Source organism: Pseudorca crassidens, chromosome 15, assembly GCF_039906515.1.
Source record: "Pseudorca crassidens isolate mPseCra1 chromosome 15, mPseCra1.hap1, whole genome shotgun sequence".
NCBI lineage: Eukaryota > Metazoa > Chordata > Mammalia > Artiodactyla > Delphinidae > Pseudorca > Pseudorca crassidens.
This window is the reverse complement of record NC_090310.1, coordinates 64,057,739-64,079,052: the sequence shown is the minus strand read 5'-3', so window position 1 is coordinate 64,079,052 and position 21,314 is coordinate 64,057,739. Positions and strand designations below refer to the sequence as shown.

Genomic DNA, 21,314 nt, shown 5'->3' with positions numbered 1-21,314 from the left:
CTGCACGTCCGGAACCTGTGCTCCACAACGGGAGAGGCCACAACAGTGAGAGGCCCGTGTACCGCAAAAAAAAAAAAAAAAAAGAAAAAAAAAAGAAAAGAAACAATACGGTAAAACGTTATAGATTTTGCTTTTGTTTCTTTGATAAACATTATCCACAACTGAAATCCATGATTCAACATTATTATACAAGTTAAACTAATCTAGACTGTAGAATCTGCCACACTGCTACAAGTTAGGGAATGAGGAGAAGTATGTACAACCTCTCTGCTGGCTTCAGTTCTGAGCCATATACTCAAGCAGCTGTCGACAGTGATGTACTTACCACCAGTGCTAGAACAAGAGTCCGCACCTTCTCCCCAATCTCAGGTGAGATGTCATTGCCAAACTGTTGCAGAGTGGTGAGGAAACGTTTCAACTTGCTGAGCTGCCGGGCACCACAAGTGGCTGGCAACTGTTGATTTGTTAGTGCAGATGATGTGGAAGAGGCAGGACCATTGCTGAATCTCTGTGGTGGTGATGGGGCACCATTCAGGGTGGGAGGAGAATGGTTGATGCCGTTGCTCACTAAAAGAAAGACTTGGTTTAAGTGCAAAACATAAGGATCTCTGCTAATTTCTTCTTTTTTTGCATTTGCCTTCATTTAAATTTTGTAAATCACATGTTAAAAGAGTATACAAGACATGTTTTCAGCCCTCAGCAATGTTGCTTTATAGTGAGACAGGTTGCCAGGTAAAAAATGGTAACAGAATAACATAAAGTGTTAGAAGAGTATGAGTGCTACAAGAGCAAAGAGAAGGGACATCTAGATTCTACAGGTGCCAAGGGGAGGGATGGGTAGTTTTTAAGACTTCTTGCAATAGGCTGCATGAGAGAAGTCTGGTAGAATATGTATTTCCAATGACTGGACACTCATGCCCATCTTTTATGTGACACCTCCTTCCCAACCTCAGGTTCCCAAAGAATTTAAGCAGTCAATTTAAATATAGCATCTGGAGGCTTCCTTGGTGGCACAGTGGTTAAGAATCCGCCTGCCAATGCGGGGGACATGGGTTTAAGCCCTGGTCTGGGAAGATCCCACATGCCACAGAGCAACTAAGCCTGTGCACCACAACTACTGAGCCTGTGCTCTAGAGCCCACGAGCCACAACTACTAAGCCTGCATGCCACAGCTACTGAAGCCCGTGCACCTAGAGCCCATGCTTCACAATAAGAGAAGCCACTGCAATGAGAAGCCCACGCACTGCAATTAAGAGTAGCCCCTGCCCGCCACAACTAGAGAAAGCCCACACGCAGCAACAAAAACCCAATGCGGCCAAAAATAAATTAAATAAATAAATTTATATTAAAAAATATATATATAGCATTTAAACAAGATAATCAGAAAGTAGAGAGTTGTGTTAATGTGAGAAATGTTTTTTTCTAGGCTATAGGTTTAATGACCTGTTCCTGCAATGAGCTATATATCTCTTTGACCACTCAGAATATTCATGTCCATTAAAATCAGTTTTTCTCTGCCTTGACAGTGCCAAATTCTTGGTCATTCAATATAGCATTTTCTAGATACCACATGGGACACTTCCATTCTATATTTCTGCTCAAATTATAATACATGTGATAAATTACGGTTTTCCTATTTACCTGTTCTTTTTCCTTTTTTTAATAAATTTATGTATTTATTTTTATTTTTGTCTGCCTTGGGTCTTTGTTGCTGCATGTGGGGCTTTCTCTAGCTGCGGCAAGCTGGGGCTACTCTTTGTTGTGGTGTGCAGGCTTCTCACTGAGGTGGCTTCTCTTGTTGCAGGGCACGGGCTCTAAGCGCACGGGCTCAGTAGTTGTGGCGCACGGGCTTAGTTGCTTTGTGGCATGTGGGATCTTCCAGGACCAGGGATCGAACCTGTGTCCCCTGCATTGGCAGGTGGATTGTTAACCACTACAGCACCAGGGAAGTCCCTGCCCATTGTTCTTAACAGTCATTTCTTGTAGTTTTAATTTGGAACACAACTCTAGAGCTATGTTCTTGGAGGCAAAGCTCCTTCTTCCCTGATGAATGAAATAAAATTACCTAGTGCCTAAGTGTCAATAGATTTTTCATTTAATCATATCCAGGCTTGAAAATTTAAGAAAGTAAAACTAAGTCTAAAAACATATCACCTGTATTAAGAAGCATTATTTGACAGACTCCACTGCTCCTACTAGATTTAATAACTTTGTTCTGTGCTGCCCATGTACATGCTTCCATTATTTTACTTACCAAATTATACTTATTTCTTTCTGTATTATACTGCCTTGAAAGACTGTCTACTTCTTGATTAAACACACATCTGTGTATATCATAATTAGCTAAGCTGTTATGAACTGTGTATGCTGTATGTGTATGGCTCAATGCATAAAAGGTTAACAAGCTGAGAAAAAGAGGGTGTCTCTACTGTGTCTCCCAGTGAAGGATGCTAGAGCTACTGGAAAGGAAGGCTCAACACTCAACCTCAGCAATACAGAAAGTCAGCTGCAATGGTGTACCATTTCTTTGTGTTCACAGAAAGGTCCATTGCCATTGGAGAGCTGCCCTCTTTTGAAGCAACCTGTAAAAATAATACATTGCTATGCTTTTCGCCACCCTGACACTTACACGGGCTGTTTTACAATTTCAGTGAAGTGTATGATCACATTTTCTGAAATAAAACATATTCATCCCTAAATAGTCAAATACGAGGGTCAAAAGGGTTGACTACACACACACACACACACACACACACACACACACACACACACACGCACACACACCCCAACTGTCTATATCTTGAAATCTGAATGACAGCCTGGGTTTAAATCTGTTTCACTTCAAGATAGTATCTTTATCTAAGGCTGTTTAACTTTGAGATAAAAAATACAATTTAAGAAAAAAGGGTATCAAACTTCATTTCATAAACTTTGGCTCAAATTGTTACAGCTGCCAGTTACTCAATTTCAAATGTTTTGGGGCAATAAATAATTAAACCTTCTTTTTTAAATTGAGGTTTTAGGACTAAATTTACGGAGTTACAGGGTTTGGGGAAATTCAGCTTTAGTAGATACTACCAAAAATTTTTCTCATAAACAATGTACGATTGTTCAAGTTGCTCCACACATACTCACCAAAACTTGATATTCTTTTTTATTCTGAACATTCTTGTGGGTGTATGTAGTACTACATTGGGTTTTAGTTTGCATTTCCTTGGTGACTAGCAAGGCTGAACAACTTTTATTTATTGTCTAATATATTTGTTATGGACTAAACTGTATCCCCCTCCCAAACTCCTATGTTGAAGTTGTGACCCCCAGTACCTCAGAATGTGACTATATTTGGAGATAGGGCCCTTAAAGGTTAAATGAGGTCATCTGCCTAAGTCCTAATCCAATATGACTGTTGTACTTATAAGAAGAGGAGGGAGCACCAAGGATGCACATGCACAAGGAAAGGCTATGAGAGGACAGAGCAAGAAGGCAGCTATCTGCAAGACAAGGAAAGAGGCTTCCAAAGAAACCAAACCTGCTGACATCTTCATCTTGGACTTCTAACCTCCAGAACTGTGAAAAAATTAATTCCTGTTGTTTAAGCCACCTAGTCTTTGGTATTTTGTTACAGCAGCCCTAGTAAACTAATAAAATAATCAATTTTTTTTGTAAAAAGCCTTACCATGACAGTCCTGGAGTATAGTTCATTCATTTTATGAAACTTACTTTGAATCCTATTAATCAATATAATAATTTAAATTCATTATTTTAGAGCCAAAGAAATTAAAATAGATACTTACAAGCCAAAAAGTATGAAAACAAAATATTTAGACTACTAAATTTCCAAATACCTAAATCAGCTATGTACTATTCTCAGAGGGAAAAAGCAACTTAGAAAAGAAACAACCAAGACACATGTGTGTGTGTTAACAGCCATTTTAAAAATGTTAAGTAGTATATATAGAAGGCTTAATGACATTCATTTAGATCCAAATGTCACGGTGAACCACAAACCCAAGTAATTAAGAGGTCTCACATGCTGTAGGAGTGAATGACACTGGCCTAGGTCCTCCGGGATTTATTGGTGGGAGGGGTGGCATGGTGGGAGGTGAGGATCTTGACTGTATCTTCACTTCCACAGGCGATCCAGGCATTGCTGGCACCCTTTTGTCAGCACCAACTGTAGAGAATAAAAGGAATGGAAATCAGAATTTTCTATAAAAGAAAAGTAGTCACAACAATCTGAAATACCAACATATTTACCTAGAGGACTGAGAAGTGAAGAAGATGCTTTCTTAGTATAATAGGCTGAATGGTGGCCCCCCAAAATATGTCTACCTCTTAATTCCTTGAACTGTGAATGTTTCCTTATTTGGAAAAAATGTCCTTGCAGATATAATTAAGTTAAGGATTTTGAGGGGAGGAGATCACCCTGGATTATCTGGGTAGTTCCTAAATCCAGTATGAATGACGTCCTTATAAGAAGAGGAGAAAAGACAGACACACACACAGAGGGAAGTTTACTACGTGAAGACAGACATAGTCCCACAGAGAGAACGCATGTGACAATGGAGGCAGAGATTGGAATGTTGCCATCTACAAGCCAAGGAATGCCAAGGATTATCAGCAAACACCTGAAGCTAGGAGACAGGTATAGAATAGATTCTTCCTCTGAGGCCAAGAAGGAATCAACCCTGCTGATACCTTGATTTTGGATTTCTGACCTCTTGAACTGTGAGAGAATAGTGTTGTTTTAAGCCACCCAGTGTACAGTACTTTTACAGCAATCCTAGGAATCTAAGACAAGGCAGCAAGGTCAAGGGATGATGTGACATTAGAGTTAACAGTGAGGATAGTGGCTGAGAAAGGAAGAAACCAGGTTATAAATTCAGCTTATCTCAACGGCATTCTTTCTTGACTTCTTACAAATTAACTGAAGTAGTAGTGGTAAAAAAAAAGCTAATGTGGGACTGTCCAGACAAGTAAGCATCAACTGCATGCCATGGAAATAGAATCAGTCAGTTGTATATAAATTACTATGAATGATGAAATACATATTTATACATATCAACTATTCTAAGTAAGAAAAATGAAGTGGAGTCAACATCTCTGATACCAAGCATGTGATTTACGATGTATATTGTCCAAAAAAAAAGAAAAGTAGAGCTGACCCTAAGCTAAGTACAGGCTACTTCATCTACGAGGACAATTCATAATAAGCAGCTGTTTGATAACACTTGATGGCAACAAATCCCAGAAAGTCAGATTAGGTAGATTAAACTTGATGTTAGAATTAGGTCTGAGCTAATATGAAGAAGACTTGATAATGAAGAGTAATGTTCTAATATCTTCAAAAACTTATTTTTTCCCATTAAAGGGAACTTGTTACCTACTTCGTTAATAATAGGGCCATGGCTACCATAATCACCTTTAAATTGAGCTATGTTCCTCTCAGTAATTCCAAACTTTTCCTTTAAGTACCCTGTGTTTATTCTCCAATAACTGCTGAATTCAATGTGAAGTACAAGAAATGGAGACCAAAGGTTCAAATGAGAATGTTAAATCAAAGTTTTCCTTCACTGAGATCATAGTTATAAACACAATACATATAAAAGGATACATGACACTGGCAACAAGGCACATCTTGGCACATTCAAGGGCACTTTCTCAAGAGGAAAACATCCCCAAATATTACTTTTATGCCTTAGTTTGCAGTGGTCACATTTTGGGAAGAGATATAATGAATATATAAAGTCAATCAGGGTAGCAATGCCCCCAAGTTACAAATCCCCTGACAAAAATGTGTAGGTCTTTGAGAGCCATGTGAGCACACTCTGCCAACCCTTCCCATCTCTGTCCAGGACATTTTCTTTGTAAAATGGACGGTCATCCTGTCTGATTAGTGAACTAATTAGGTATTGCGTTTGCCTTTTTCTTCTTGACAGTGTTTTCTCAATGCCCTTCAGAGAACAGTTGACACGTTTCCAGCTCTTCCATCTGGGGCCCAGCTTTCTGGAGGGCGGGGGGAGAAAAGAAGGAAGGAACTAACAGTTGTCTCGCCCTGTTATGTGTTGTGTATAGTGTGCAACAACCTAGGGGGAGCCTTTCTTCAGACCACCTGCCTTTACAGCAAGGGTGCCAAAGGCCGGAGGAGGGCTTATCAGTGAGATGTGTTTTAGCAGTCAGCACTTGGCAGAATGAAAAAGTCAAGAGCAGCCCAACTGCAGAACACTGAATTATATACCAACTGAAAGCTTAGAAACTGGGGAAAACCCAGACTCCAGAGTACGGTTTATATTAGGTTAAAACTACCTATCTCTTATTCACGTCACTACTCACAAACCTTCAACACTAGTATCATTCCTCACGTTTCAAGCAACAACCCTTGTCTAGTAGGAAAAGTATGGGTACAGAGACTGAGAGGTTTGGTGTGAATCACCATTCTAATGACGATTTTATCACTGAATGATAAAATCTGTATGAATTTTATCTAATCACTTCACCTTTCCAGGCCTCATTTTGATGTATTAGAGATAATGCCTAGGCTAGTGATAGTTATAAAGAAGGTATTCAATAAAGAATAATGATGATTAGAAAACATGACGACTAGTGTCAAGTCCTGATTTTATCACTTAACTAGCCTTATGACTATATGCAAGTTAACATTAACATTTGTTCCCCAAAGAAAATGTGTATACTATCAACAATCCATGTGACCTCAGAGATATTGTATGGAATGATCCAAGAATCAACAGCTGCAAAAGTACCAAGTACAATGTAAGATGATATTTTTGTTGGAAGCTGGGTGGCAAGAATGCACTTCATGATGTGAGAGCTCTATCCTGGTTTATAAACTGACAAATCCAGCAGTTGCTCAGATGGTAAATAAGGAGTACACTCCAAAGCAGGCATTTTAACCCTCTGCTTGGTGGCCAATACATTCCTTTATGCCATCACGTTTAAAGTGACTTCATTTCTGAATTTTTATAAAACTTAGGTTTTATAAAACATCTACCTGGATCCCTTGAAAGAACCAATGAAATTTTGAGCTCTTTTCAATTCCACAGAAGCTTAAAGTTCAAAGAGAAGAAATTTTTTTTTCTTAAGTGTGACTTCAGCCCATAAACACCACTGCTTGAATCAAAGAGACAAAGTATTCAGTCCTAGAAAATTAACCCTTAGTTTTATCAGAAAGGTTCAACTTGATCCTAAACATAGATTCTAAGGTTCAAAGTAACTGATAATTTAGTCACTCTATAACTGTGCTCTGGTTATTTTAAATATTTGGATATATACGGAAATATGACCGACCACATGATTCAACACCTAACAATGTAAAGCCAAACAACCTGAGCTAAAGAAGAGGGACAAACAGGGAAAAATATGTCTGGATAATTATTTTACCCCTTCATTGTGCAAGATGCTATGGATGTCATAAAAATAGAAAACTGATGAAAGAGAGAACAAAATAATAAAGTTTTCTGTGTGACGGCAGTGTGATTTTTCTTTCCACACAGGAATTTGAAGAATCAAACATGAAGCAAAAGAGAAGAATTATTCTGTAGCTTTAAGAGAAAGTAATACTAAACACAAACAAACATCCTAGGTAAGTGCTACTTGAGAAGAATCTTGTATGATAAACTGCCCACAAATGAGGGCATTTACAAATCATTATGAACTGCTTTTCCACTACAGTTCTTTAAAATTTACTTTGAGGTTGACAAAGGAACAATAAATAGAAGAAGTATAAAAATGAGAGAAGAAAAATGCAATTATGTGAGGGGAAGGGCTACCCACAAACAACTGTAAAGAAGGGGAACTCCCAGGGCTGCAAGTGCGAAGGATGTTTAGGTGAAAGAAGGTGAGCTTGATGTGAAGGATGCTCTATCACTTACTTGTGTGACTATGGTTTTCTTCATCTGTCTCTGAGGGTAATACTTACAACACAGGGTTATTGGGAAGGGAAATGTATGTAATATACGTAGTAATGGCTGGTACAACGCAGTAGACACTCTTACATGTTTACTTGAATCAGATGAACAATCTACTAGAAGGAATCATTTTATTTGGCCATTGAGATGTTTATCTATGTTAAACTCTGGGTAGAAGAAGATATGGTCAAGTGCTCCTGATTATCATCTATGAGGAAAATAAGCTGAGTATAGACCTTTCAGATGCACAGTACAGAAATGCTGACCATTCCAAACAGGGTGTCCAAGAAAGCCATTACCATTTCTTTAAAACAAATCATATTCCTAACTAAGAAATAATCGTGATGGTTTAAAGAGAACTATTTTGGGGGGCAGAGGCTAACTAAGTAGATAACTCTCTTTTTTGTATGTATTATAAGTATACATTTATATGGTTCAAAAATCAATATATGAGATAAAAAGAAATACTCCCTGCTTCTATACCTACATACCCCACCTCATATGTAACCATTTTAATCTGTTTCTTGTGTATCCATCCATCCTTTCTCTGTACAAATGAGCAAACGCAAAAATAAATTCTTATCCCACCCCCATTTATACAAAGACAGCATAATTACATTAAACTAAGCATCCCTAAGAATGGCACCATGCCTTTTGCAATGCCTCAGGAAATGGGATCTTATTCCCCTGAATCTGGCCAGGCTCCCTGACTTGCTCTGGCCCATATAATGTGATGGAAGTGTAACAGTGCTGGTTCTACACCTGTCTCAGAATGCTAACCCTGCCATGAAAGCAAATCCAGACTAGTCTGCTGGAGGATGAGACCACATGGAGCAGAGATGAGTTATACCAGCTAAGGCCAGCTGATCCCAAACATGTAAGATCCTAACCTAATGAGTCTGATCTGTAGTTAACTGCTTGCAGACATATGAATCAATGAGCAAAAGCAAGAGCAGGAGAACTTCCCGACTCATAGATTCATAACCCAAAAAACCCCCAAAATTATTGTTTTAGGCCACTAAGTTTTAGCATGGTTTCTTATAGCAACAGACAACTGATCCATACCACACACAAACTATACTACTCCTTGGTTTTTTGTTTCTTTTGTTTTATAATTTTACAGTATGTCCTGAAATTCTTAATTCCACAACCTTTTTTTCTTTTTAACAAATGCATGATGGAGGTAAGGGATAAATTGGGAAACTGGGATTGACATATACACAGTACGATATATAAAATAGAGAACTAATAAGAACTTACTGTATAGCACAGGGAACTCTACTCAGTACTCTGTAATGACCTATATGGGAACAGAATCTAAAAAAGAGTGGATATATGTATAACTGATTCACTTTGCCGTACAGCAGAAACTAACACAACATTGTAAATCAACTATACTCCAATAAAAACTAATAAAAAAAATGCATGATAGCCCATTGTGGGGATGTACCACAGTTTATTTGAACAATTCTCTACTGATGAATTGGATTATTTCCAATCATTTGTAGCTGAATTTTGAGGTGCTCTAGATGCCATGCTACTGACTGACCTGTGCCAGACTTTGGCAAAGAGATAAAGAAGACAGGGCCCTGAGTTACAGCAAAGACAGATACATTTAAATGTGTACAAAATACTAAGAAATTAAAGAAGTAGAAGCATGACTTACTCATGAAGGCCAGGGATGTCTCTACAGACCATTAAGTGGTTTACTGGGAAGGCTACATGGGCTTTCCAGGCAGCACATGACAAAAAGCATGAAGGGTATAGCTTGAATGGTGCCCCTAAAGTTGGGATCAGAACCAAGGGAAAAATCAGGAAAAAGATTTTCTTGACCACAATTTCTCTTTAACCACTGCCAAGAATAGGTAAATGTTCTAAATGTGTAACTGTCATATAAGAAGCATTTCCAAAAAAAAAAAAAGCAGCATTTCCAAAAATGACTATTTTAATCTGTTAAAGATAGTGGAAAGCAGAGCAAAACTACTGTTGCACTTACAGGCTTATAAGTCTGGTTAAACTGATTATGGACATAGGACATGCTTAAGGATGAGCATTTCCCATCCTTGTAGCTCTGCCACAAACCTGACAATGCATCCAACTTTCTAACAACATCCAGCCTTCATATGCGGAGATGGCCAGGAATAATTGTTTACAATGACACATAATTTATTATTCAACAAAAACTGAGGCATAAGGACTCAAGAAAAGATATTAACAGAAAATATTTCACAAGGGACCTTGAAGACATAGCCCAACTAAAACAAAAATAATGCTTTACCATATACTACAATAGGGATTGAAAAAACAAATTTTCCCATTCCACATTGATAAATACATTGGAATTTTTTTAATATACAGCAGGTTCTTATTAGTCAGCAATTTTATACACACCAGTGTGTACATGTCAATCCCAATCGCCCAGTTGATCACACCACCACCATAACCCCCCCGTGGCATTCTCCCTTTGGTGTCCATACGTTTATTCTCTACATCTGTGTCTCAATTTCTGTCCTGCAAACCAGTTCATCTGTACCATTTTTCTAGGTTCCACATATATGTGATTACATACAATATTTGTTTTTCTCTTTCTGACTTACTTCACTCCGTATGACAGTCTCCAGATCCATCCAGGTTTCAACAAATGACCCAATTTCGTTCCTTTTTATGGCTGAGTAATATTCCATTGTATACATGTACCACAACTTCTTTATCCATTCATCTGTCGATGGGCATTTAGGTTGCTTCCATGACCTGGCTATTGTAAATAGTGCTGCAATGAACATTCGGGTGCATGCGTCTTTTTGAATTATGGTTTTCTCTGGGTATATGCCCAGTGCTGGGATTGCTGGATCATATGGTAATTCTATTTTTAGTTTTTTCAGGAACCTCCATACTGTTCTCCATAGTGGCTGTATCAATTTACATTCCCACCAACAGTACAAGAGGGTTCCCTTTTCTCCACACCCTCTCCAGCATTTGTTGTTTGTAGATTTTCTGATGATGCCCATTCTAACTGGTGTGAGGTGATACCTCACTGTAGTTTTGATTTATATTTCTCTACTAATTAGTGATGCTGAGCAGCTTTTCATGTGCTTCTTGGCCATCTGTACGTCTTCTTTGGAGAAATGCCTATTGAGGCTGAGGTCTTCTGCCCTTTTTGGATTGGGTTGTTTGTTTTTTTAATACTGAGCTGCAGGAGCTATTTATATAGTTTGGAGATTAATCCTTTGTCCATTCATTCGTTTGCAAATATTTTCTCCCATTCTGCGGGTTGTCGTTTCACCTTGTTTATGGTTTCCTTTGCTGTGCAAAAGCTGTGAAGTTTCATTAGGTCCCGTTTGTTTAATTTTGTTTTTATTTCCATTACTCTAGGAGGTGGATCAAAAAAGATCTTGCTGTGATTTATGTCAAATAGTGTTCTTCCTATGTTTTCCTCTAAGACTTTTATAGTGTCCGGTCTTACATTTAGGTCTCTAATCCATTTTGAGTTTATTTTTGGGTATGGTGTTAGGGAGTGTTCTAATTTCACTCTTTTACAGGTAGCTGTCCAGTTATCCCAGCACCACTTATTGAAGAGACTGTCTTTTCTCCATTGTATATCCTTACCTCCTTTATTATAGATTAGTTGACCACAGGTGTGTGGGTTTATCTCTGGGCCTTCTATCTTGTTCCATTGATCTATGTTTCTGTGCCAGTACCATATTGTCTTGACTACTGTATCATTGTAGTATAGTCTGAAACCAGGGAGTCTGATTCCACCACCTGCATTTTTTTCCCTCAAGACTGCTTTGGCTATTCAGGGACTTTTGTGTCTCCATACAAATTTTAAGATTTTTTGTTCTAGTCCCATAAAAAAAGCCATTGGTAGTTTGATAGGGATTACACTGAATCTGTAGATTGCTTTATGTAGTATAGTCATTTTCACAGTATTGATACTTCTAATCCAAGAACATGGTATATCTCTCCATCTGTTCGTATCATCTTTAATTTCTTTCATCAGTGTCTTATAGTTTTCTGCATACAGGTCTTCTGTCTGCCTAGGTAGGTTTATTCCTAGGTATTTTATTCTTTTTGTTGCAGTAGTAAATGGGAGTGTTTCCTTAATTTCTCTTTCAGATTTTTCATCATTAGTATATAGGAATGCAACAGATTTCTGTGAATTAATTTTCTATCCTGCAACTTCACAAAACTCATTGATTAGCTCTAGTAGTTTTCTGGTGGCATCTTTAGGATTCTCTATGTATAGTATCATGTCATCTGCAAACAGTGACAGTTTTACTTCTTCTTTTCCAATTTGTATTCCTTTTATTTTTTTTCCTTCTCTGATTGCCGTGGCTAGTACTTCCAATACTATGTTGAATAATAGTGGTGAGAGTGGACATTTTTGTCTTGTTCCTGATCTTAGAGGAAATGCTTTCAGTTTTTCACAATTGAGAATGATGTTTGCTGTGGGTTTCCTGTATATGGCCTTTATTATGTGGAGGTAGGTTCCCTCTATGCCCACTTTCTGGAGAGTTTTTTATCATAAATGGGTGTTGAATTTTGTCAAAAGCATTTTCTGCATCTATTGAGATGATCATATGGTTTTTATTCTTCAATTTGTTAATATGGTGTATCACATTGATTGATTTGCATATATTGAAGAATCCTGGTATACCTGGGATAAATCCCACTTGATCATGGTGTATGATCCTTTTAATGTGTTGTTGGATTCTGTTTGCTAGTATTTTGTTGAGAATTTTTGCATCTATATTTATCAGTGATATTGGTCTGTAATTTTCTTTTTTTGTAGTATCTTTGTCTGATTTTGGTATCAGGGTGATGGTGGCCTCAATGAGTTTGGGAGTGTTCCTTCCTCTGCAATTTTTTGGAGGAGTTTGAGAAGGATGGGTGTTAGCTCTTCTCTAAATGTTTGATACAATTCACCTGTGAAGCCATCTGGTCCTGGACTTTTGTTTCTTGGAAGATTTTTAATCACAGTTTCAATTTCACTGCTTGTGATTGGTCTGTTCATATTTTCTGTTTCTTCCTGGTTCAGTCTTGGAAGGTTATACCTTTCTAAGAATTTGTCCATTTCTTCCAGGTTGTCCATTTTATTGGCATAGAGTTGCTTGTAGTAGTCTCTTAGGATGCTTTGTATTCCTGCGGTGTCTGTTGTAACTGCTCCTTTTTCATTTCTAATTTTATTGATTAGAGTCCTCTCCCCCTTTTTCTTGATGAGTCAGGCTAATGGTTGGTCAATGTATCTTCTGAAAGAACCAGATTTTAGTTTTATTGATCTTTGCTATTGTTTTCTTTGTTTCTATTTCATTTATTTCTGCTCTGATCTTTATGATTTCTTTACTTCTGCTAACTTTGGGTTTTGTTTGTTCTTCTTCCTCTAGTTCCTTTACGTGCAAGGTTAGATTGTTTATTTGAGATTTTTCTTGTTTCTTGAGGTAGGCTTGTATAGTTATAAACTTCCCTCTTAGAACTGCTTTTGCTGCATCCCATAGGTTTTGGATCATCGTGTTTTCATTGTCATTTGTCTCTAGGTATTTTTTGATTTCCTCTTTGATTTCTTCAGTGATCTCTTGGGTATTTAGAACAGATTGTTTAGCCTCTGTGTGTTTGTGTTTTTTACGTTTTTTTACCTGTAATTCATTTCTAATCTCATAGCATTGTGGTCAGAAAAGATGCTGGATATGATTTCAATTTTCTTAAATTTACTGAGGCTTGATTTGTGACCCAATATGTGATGTATCCTGGAGAACGTTCCGTGTGCACTTGAGAAGAAAGTGTAATCTGCTGTTTTTGGATGGAATGTCCTATAAATATCAATTAAATCTATCTGGTCTATTGTGTCATTTAAAGCTTCTGTTTTCTTATTTATTTTCATTTTGGATGATCTGTCCATTGGTGTAAGTGAAGTGTTAAAATCCCCATTACTGTGTTACTGTCGATTTCCTCTTTTATAGCTGTTAGCAGTTGCCTTATGTATTGAGGTGCTCCTATGTGGGTGCATATATATTTATAATTGTTATATCTTCTTCTTGGATTGGTCCCTTGATCATTATGTAGTGTCCTTCCTTGTCTCTTGTAACATTCTTTATTTTAAAGTCTATTTTATCTGATATGAGTATTGCTACTCCAGCTTTCTTTTGATTTCCATTTGCATGGAATATCTTTTTCCATCCCCTCACTTTCAGTCTGTAAGTGTCCCTAGGTCTGAAAGTGGGTCTCTTGTAGACAGCATATATATGGGTCTTGTTTTTGTGTCCATTCAGCAAGCCTGTGTTTTTTATTTGGAGCATTTAATCCATTCATGTTTAAGGTAATTATCGATATGTATGTACCTATGAACATTTTCTTAATTGTTTTGCGTTTGTTTTTGTAGGTCCTTTTCTTCTCTTGTGTTTCCCACTTAGAGAAGTTCCTTTAGCATTTGTTGTAGAGCTGGTTTGGTGGTGCTGAATTCTCTTAGCTTATGCTTGCCTGTAAAGCGTTTGATTTCTCCATCGAATCTGAATGAGATCCTTGCCAGGTACAGTACTCTTGGTTGTAGGTTCTTCCCTTTCATCACTTTAAGTATATCATGCCACTCCCTTCTGGCTTGTAGAGTTTCTGCTGAGAAATCAGCTGTTACCCTTATGGGAGTTCCCTTGTATTTGTTATTTGTCGTTTTTCCCTTATTTGTCGTTTTTCAGTAATTTTTCTTTGTCTTTAATTTTTGCCAATTTGATTACTATGTGCCTCGGCGTGTTTCTCCTTGGGTTTATCCTGTATGGTACTCTCTGCGCTTCCTGGACTTGGGTGGCTATTTCCTTTCCCATGTTAGGGAAGTTTTCGACTATAATCTCTTCAAATATTTTCCCTGGTCCTTTCTCTCTCTCTTCTCCTTCTGGGACCCCTATAATGCGAATGTTGTTGCGTTTAATGTTGTCCCAGAGGTCTCTTAGGTTGTCTTCATTTCTTTTCATTCTGTTTTCTTTATTCTGTTCCACAGCAGTGAATTCCACCATTCTGTCATCCAGGTCACTTATCTGTTCTTCTGCCTCAGTTATTCTGCTATTGATTCCTTCTAGTGTAGTTTTCATTTTAGTTATTGTATTGTTCATCTCTGTTTGTTTGTTCTTTATTTCTTCTAGGACTTTGTTAAACATTTCTTGCATCTTCTCGATCTTTGCCTTCATTCTTTTTCCGAGGTCCTGGATCATCTTCACTATCATTCTTCTGAATTCTTTTTCTGGAACGTTGCCTATCTCCACTTCATTTAGTTGTTTTTCTGGGGTGTTATCTTGTTCCTTCATCTGGTACATAGCCCTCTGCCTTTTCATCTTGTCTATCTTTCTGTGAAAGTGGTTTTTGTTCCACAGGTTGTAGGATTGTAGTTCTTCTTGCTTCTGCTGTCTGCCCTCTGGTGGATGAGGCTATCTAAGAGGCTTGTGCAAGTTTCCTGATGGGAGGGAATGGTGGTGGGTAGAGCTGACTGTTGCTCTGGTGCGCAGAGCTCAGTAAAACTTTAATCCTCTTGACTGCTGATGGGTGGGGTTGGGTTACCTTCCTGTTGGTTGTTTGGCCTGAGGCAACTCAACACTGGAGCCTACCTGGGGTCTTTTTTTTTTTTTTTAATTTTATTGTTTATTTATTTATTTAATTTTTGGCTGTGTTGTGTCTTCGTTTCTGTGCGAGGGCTTTCTCTACTTGAGGCAAGCGGGGCCCACTCTTCATCGCGGTGCACAGGTCTCTCACTATCGCGGCCTCTCTTGTTGCGGAGCACAGGCTGCAGACGCATAGGCTCAGTAGTTGTGGCCCACAGGCCCACCCGCTCCATGGCATGTGGGATCTTCCCAGACCAGGGCTCGAACCCGTGTCCCCTGCATTGGCAGGCAGACCCTCAACCACTGCGCCACCATGGAAGCCCTACCTGGGCTCTTTGGTGAGGTTAATGGCAGACTCTGGGAGGGCTCACACCAAGGAGTACTTCCCAGAACTTCTGCTGCCAGTGTCCTTGTCCCCAGGGTGAAACAGAGCCACACCCTGCCTCTGCAGGAGACCCTCTAACACTAGCAGGTAGGTCTGGTTCAGTCTCCCCCAGGGTCAGTGCTCCTTCCCCTGGGTCCCGATGTGCACACTACTTTGTGTGTGCCCTCCAAGAGTGGAGTCTCTGTTTCCCCCAGTCCTGTCAAAGTCCTGCAATCAAATCCCACTAGCCTGCAAAGTCTGATTCTCTAGGAATTCCTCCTCCCGTTGCCGGACCCCCAGGTTGGGAAGCCTGACGTGGGGCTCAGAACCTTCACTCCAGTGGGTGGACTTCTGTGGTATAAGTGTTCTCCAGTCTGTGAGTCACCCACCCAGCAGTTATGGGATTTGATTTTACTGTGATTGTGCCCCTTCTACCGTCTCACTGTGGCTTCTCCTTTGTCTTTGGATGTGCGGTATCTTTCTTGGTGAGTTCCAGTGTCTTCCTGTCGATGATTGTCCAGCAGCTAGTTGTGATTCTGGTGTTCTCGCGAGAGGGAGTGAGAGCACATGCTTCTACTCCGCCATCTTGGTTCAGGCCGCTACACTGGAAAATTAATTTAATACATTCCTACAGCTCAGGGATCAGCAAACTTTTTCTGCAAAGGGCAAGATAGTAAATATTTTTGGCATTTTGGGCCATATGGTCTCTGTCACAACTATTTCACTCTGCTGTGGTGGTACAGTAGACAATACACAAAGAACTGGGCTGTGTTCCAATAAAACTTTATATGCAAAAATTGGCAGTGGGCCATAGTTAACCAACCTCTGCTATGGTTGATTAAAAAACTGCAAAAATTCAACCATCTAATTCTTAGTTTACTTTTTTTTCTATGCCTATAAAACTTCTTTTTTTTAACCCACATCCACTGAAGTGGTTCATCTGAATAATGTTTTTGTTATCTTAAGACTGGTTATAAAGAGACTTCTACTTATTGACCTTGAAAGAAAATAACATATGGAAATTACTTTAAAACAGAAAAAAATTATTTAAAGACAGAACACTAACAACATGAAGTCAGAGTTAAGGAGCTGCAAATAGGAGGCTAGTTACCTGATGTTCTTCCAAAAATCAGACAGACCTAAAAGGAAAACCTCAAAGATGACCAGCATATCTGTGAAGGATCACTGGCTTCGTGATTATGCTTATCTCCTCCTTATTCATCTCTTTTCTGTATCTTCTACGGGTGCCATCTGACACGATACACAGAGATAACCCAGAATATATAAGTAACTCTAACAACTTGATAATAACAAACAACCCAATTTTAAGAATGCACAGAAAGATTTAAAGGGACAATTCCCAAAAGATATACAAATGACTGATAAGGACATAAAAAGATGCTCAACATGCTAGTCATCAAAGAAACACAAATTGTAACACATCAACAAAAAGGAACACAATACCAGGACTTCCCTGGTGGTCCAGTGGGTAAGAATCTGCGCTCCCAATGCAGGGGGCCCGGGATCTATTCCGGATCAGAACTAGATCCCACATGCATGCCGCAATTAAGAGTTCCCATGCCACAACTAAGAAGCCTGCATGCTGCACCTAAAAGATCCCACATGCTGCAACTAAGACCCAGGACCGCCAAAATAAATCAATCTTTAAAAAAAAAAAAAACACACTACCATCCAACAACATGGGTGAATACTAGAAGCATTAGGCTAAGTGAAAGATGCCAGGAACACAACAAAACTACATACTGTATTATCCTATTTACAAGAAACTTTAGATAAGACAAAATTAGTGACAAAAAGCAGATCAGTCCCTGGTACTGATGGGAAGAAACTGACTACAAAGGGGCACATTAGGGGGCATGATAAATCTTTTTATGGTGATGGAAATATTCTATATCTTGATTATAATGGTGCTAACACAACTACATACATTAGCTAAAACTTAAACTGTATATATTACATGCGTGAATTTTATTATATATAAATTATATCACAATAAAGCTGAAAAAATTAGCAAACCAAATCCATCAATGTATTTTTTTTAAAGAAATCACAATCAAGCTGAGTTTATTTAAGAATGTAAGGATAATATACTATTAGAAAATCCAATTATTCACCACATTAACAGATTTTTTAAAAACACCTTGAAAAGAATGAAATAATGCCATTTACAGCAACATGGATGGATCTGGAGATTGTCATACTAAGTGAAGTAAGCCAGACAAAGACAAGTATCATATGATATTGTTTATATGTGGAATCTAAAAAAATGGTACAAATGATCTTATTTAGAAAACAGAAATACAGTCACAGATGTAGAAAACAAACGTAAGGTTATGGGGTCGGGGGAGGGATAAATTGGGAGACTGGGATTGATGTATACACACTACTATATATAAAACAGATAACTAATAAGAACCTACTGTATAGCACAGGGGACTCTACTTAATACTCTGTAATTACCTGTATGGGAAAAGAAGCTAAAAAAGAGTGGATATATATGTGTAACAGATTTACTTTGCTGTACAGCAGAAACTAACATAATATTGTAAATCAACTATACTCCAATAAAAATTAATTTTTAAAAATCCTCCCCCCCAAAACCCACCTTAAAATCACCTCTATAATTACAGAAAAGCATTCACTAAAACCCAATTCCACTCATGAGCATGAATAAAACTAGAAATAGAAGATCAATTCCTTAACTTGATACAGGGTCTCCTCTAAAAACCCATATACTTATTGGTGAAATATTGTAAGCAATGCCTTTCAACTCCAAAAGATAAAGATGTCTAGTATCTATGCTTCTATTCAATATTTACTCAAGGGTCAAGCCATAGCAGCAGGACAGTTAACCAACCATAATGGGTATAAGGATTGGAAAGAAAGAAATAAAATTATCCTTTTGTACACACAAGATGACTTTCTATATAGAACCAAGAGACTCTACCACCCAATATTAGAATTAACATGCAGGTTCCGCAGGGTTGCTAGATAAAAGTCCAATATTTTAAAAATTAATTACATTCCTATATACCAGCAAATAAACAGTAATTTCAAAAAGATACGAATATACAACAAAAAGTATAAACCACCTAGGAATAAACCTAACACAAGATATATAAAACCTTTATAAAGAACATAAGTAGACAGAAAGACATAAAAGGAGACAAATAGTTGGAAAGATCTATTGTGCTTATGGATGGGAAGACTTACTATTACTAATATTTTCTCTTCATTTTAATGTATAAATTCAATGCAATTCTTATTACATGCCAGCAAGACTTTTGGTGTAACCTGATGAGCAATTACTAAAATTTACATATAAGAGAAACATGTTAAATGTCCAGCAATAGAGAATAGACAACTGTGGCTAATTCAGAAATGAAACAGTCAATACTGTTAAAATAAGAGAACCAGAGCTCTATGTATCGAAAAGATAAATCTCAAAACAATGTAAAAATATTTGGTAAAAAGAGTATGTTGCCGGAAAAATATGGATAGTATGACATTTCCATAAAAACCATTTTAAAATTTATATATGATAAGGGATTGATTTACATACGATACATTTACATACATATATGTAGTAAAATATTTTTCAAAAGCAAGGGAATAATAAACATCAAATTCAGGATACTGACTAATGCAAAGGGAAGAAAAGGAATGGAATCAGGCAGAGTCACAAATTGTAGTTCTAACATTTCACTTCATTAAGAGATCTGAAGCAAATTATAAGACAAAACATTAAAATTTGACAAAGCTAAGGGTGGGTACATGAGTGTTTGTTATATTGTGCTTTTTTCTTACTTTGTAAACTTGAAATATTTCCTAAGAAAAGAAAGATCACTAGCTGCGATGGGGAAAATGGTGAGATCATAATGCCGGAAGAGACTACTTACAAGGTTATTATAGTGGGAGATGATTGTGGCCTGGGATAAGAGTAGCAATAGGAATGGAAAAATAGGGATAAATTTCAAAAATAATTAGTTACAATAAATAGGACTTGTTGATTGATTAGACAAATATCATATGATAGCACTTATATGTGGAATCTAAAATATGACACAAATGAACTTATTTACAAAACAGAAACAGACTCACAGACATAGAGAACAGACTTGTGGTTGCCAAGGGGGAAGGGATGAAGGGGAGGGATGGATTGGGAGTTTGGGATTAGCAGGTGCAAACTATTATATAGAGAACGGATAAACAACAAGGTCCTACTGTACAACACAGGGAACTATATTCAGTATCCTGTAATAAACCATAATGGAAAAGAATATGAAAAAATATATATGTATAACTGAATCACTTTTCTGTACACCAGAAACTAACACACTGTATCTCAACTATACTTCAATAAAAAATAAATTTAAAAAAGGATAGTGACAGGACTTCCCTGGTAGTCCACTGGTTAAGAATCTGCCTTCCAATGCAGCGGACACGGGTTCAATCCCTGGTCGGGGAACTATTATCCCACACTCTGCGGGGCAACTTAGCCCACATGCCGCAACTACTGAGCCCGCGCCCACATGCCACAACTAGAGAGAAGCCTGCGTGCCACAACTAGAGAGAAGCCTGCGCGCCACAATGAAGAGCCAGCATGTCACTACTAAGACCTGAGGCAGCCAAATAAATAAATAAATATTTAAATGAAGAAAGAACAACTGAACTCAATACATATTTCTTTTAAAAAAAAAGGATAGTGACTATTTATACACTAAATATTTGTTCATACTTTGATAGTTTATTCAGATCCTCTTCTTCAAGCTACTAATCAGTTTCTTTGGATTAGTCATAAAGTCAAAGATTTATAACATGTTTACAAGCTCCTCACTCTCACTATTTCCCACATTCTGCAATTTGTCCATACTGTTTTCACAGAATATTCTGCTTTGCATTTCTCTGCTGATGTTTTCAGCTCCCAGTTCTGGAGAGCCAGGCTCAGTTACCCATGTCCACCTTCTATCTATCAAAGCCTTTTTAGGACAATACCATTCACAGGGAAAATATGAGTAAGACAACAAAGGAGGAAAGAAAAAAGAACATGGCAATAAAAGGTGTTATTTTCCTACACTGGAATATGAAAAAGAGTATAGCTGATTTTTATGGAACTGTTCTTTTTGGTATACTAGTTTGGCTGTCCTAACGAAGTATCATAGACTAGGTGGCTTAAATAACAGAGATTTATTTTCTCACAATTTTGGAAGCTTGAAGTCTGAGGTGTTGTCAGGGTTGGTTTCTTCTGGAGCCTTTCTTGTTGAATTGTAAGTAGCTTTCTTCTCCCTGTGTCTTCACATGGTCTTCCCCTCTGAAGATATCTGTGTCCGAATTCTCTTTGTATAAGAACATCAGTCATATTGGATTAGGGCCAACCCTAATGACCTCATTTGAACTTGATTACCTCCTTAAAGACCCTACCTC

At 37.8% G+C, this 21,314-nt stretch overlaps 1 protein-coding gene across 2 annotated transcripts in view; it reads right to left on the bottom strand.

The window, feature by feature from the left end:
• Nucleotides 1–21,314, bottom strand: part of CBFA2T2 (CBFA2/RUNX1 partner transcriptional co-repressor 2) — a 169,997-nt gene that overhangs the window by 44,142 nt on the left and 104,541 nt on the right. For both annotated transcript variants that reach the window (XM_067707834.1, XM_067707835.1), the window contains exons 2-3: nt 4,031–4,174; nt 326–567 (exon numbers count right to left, since the gene is read on the bottom strand). In XM_067707834.1, the coding sequence (XP_067563935.1) occupies nt 326–567; nt 4,031–4,174 (386 nt within the window). The remainder of the gene's footprint in view (nt 1–325; nt 568–4,030; nt 4,175–21,314) is intronic.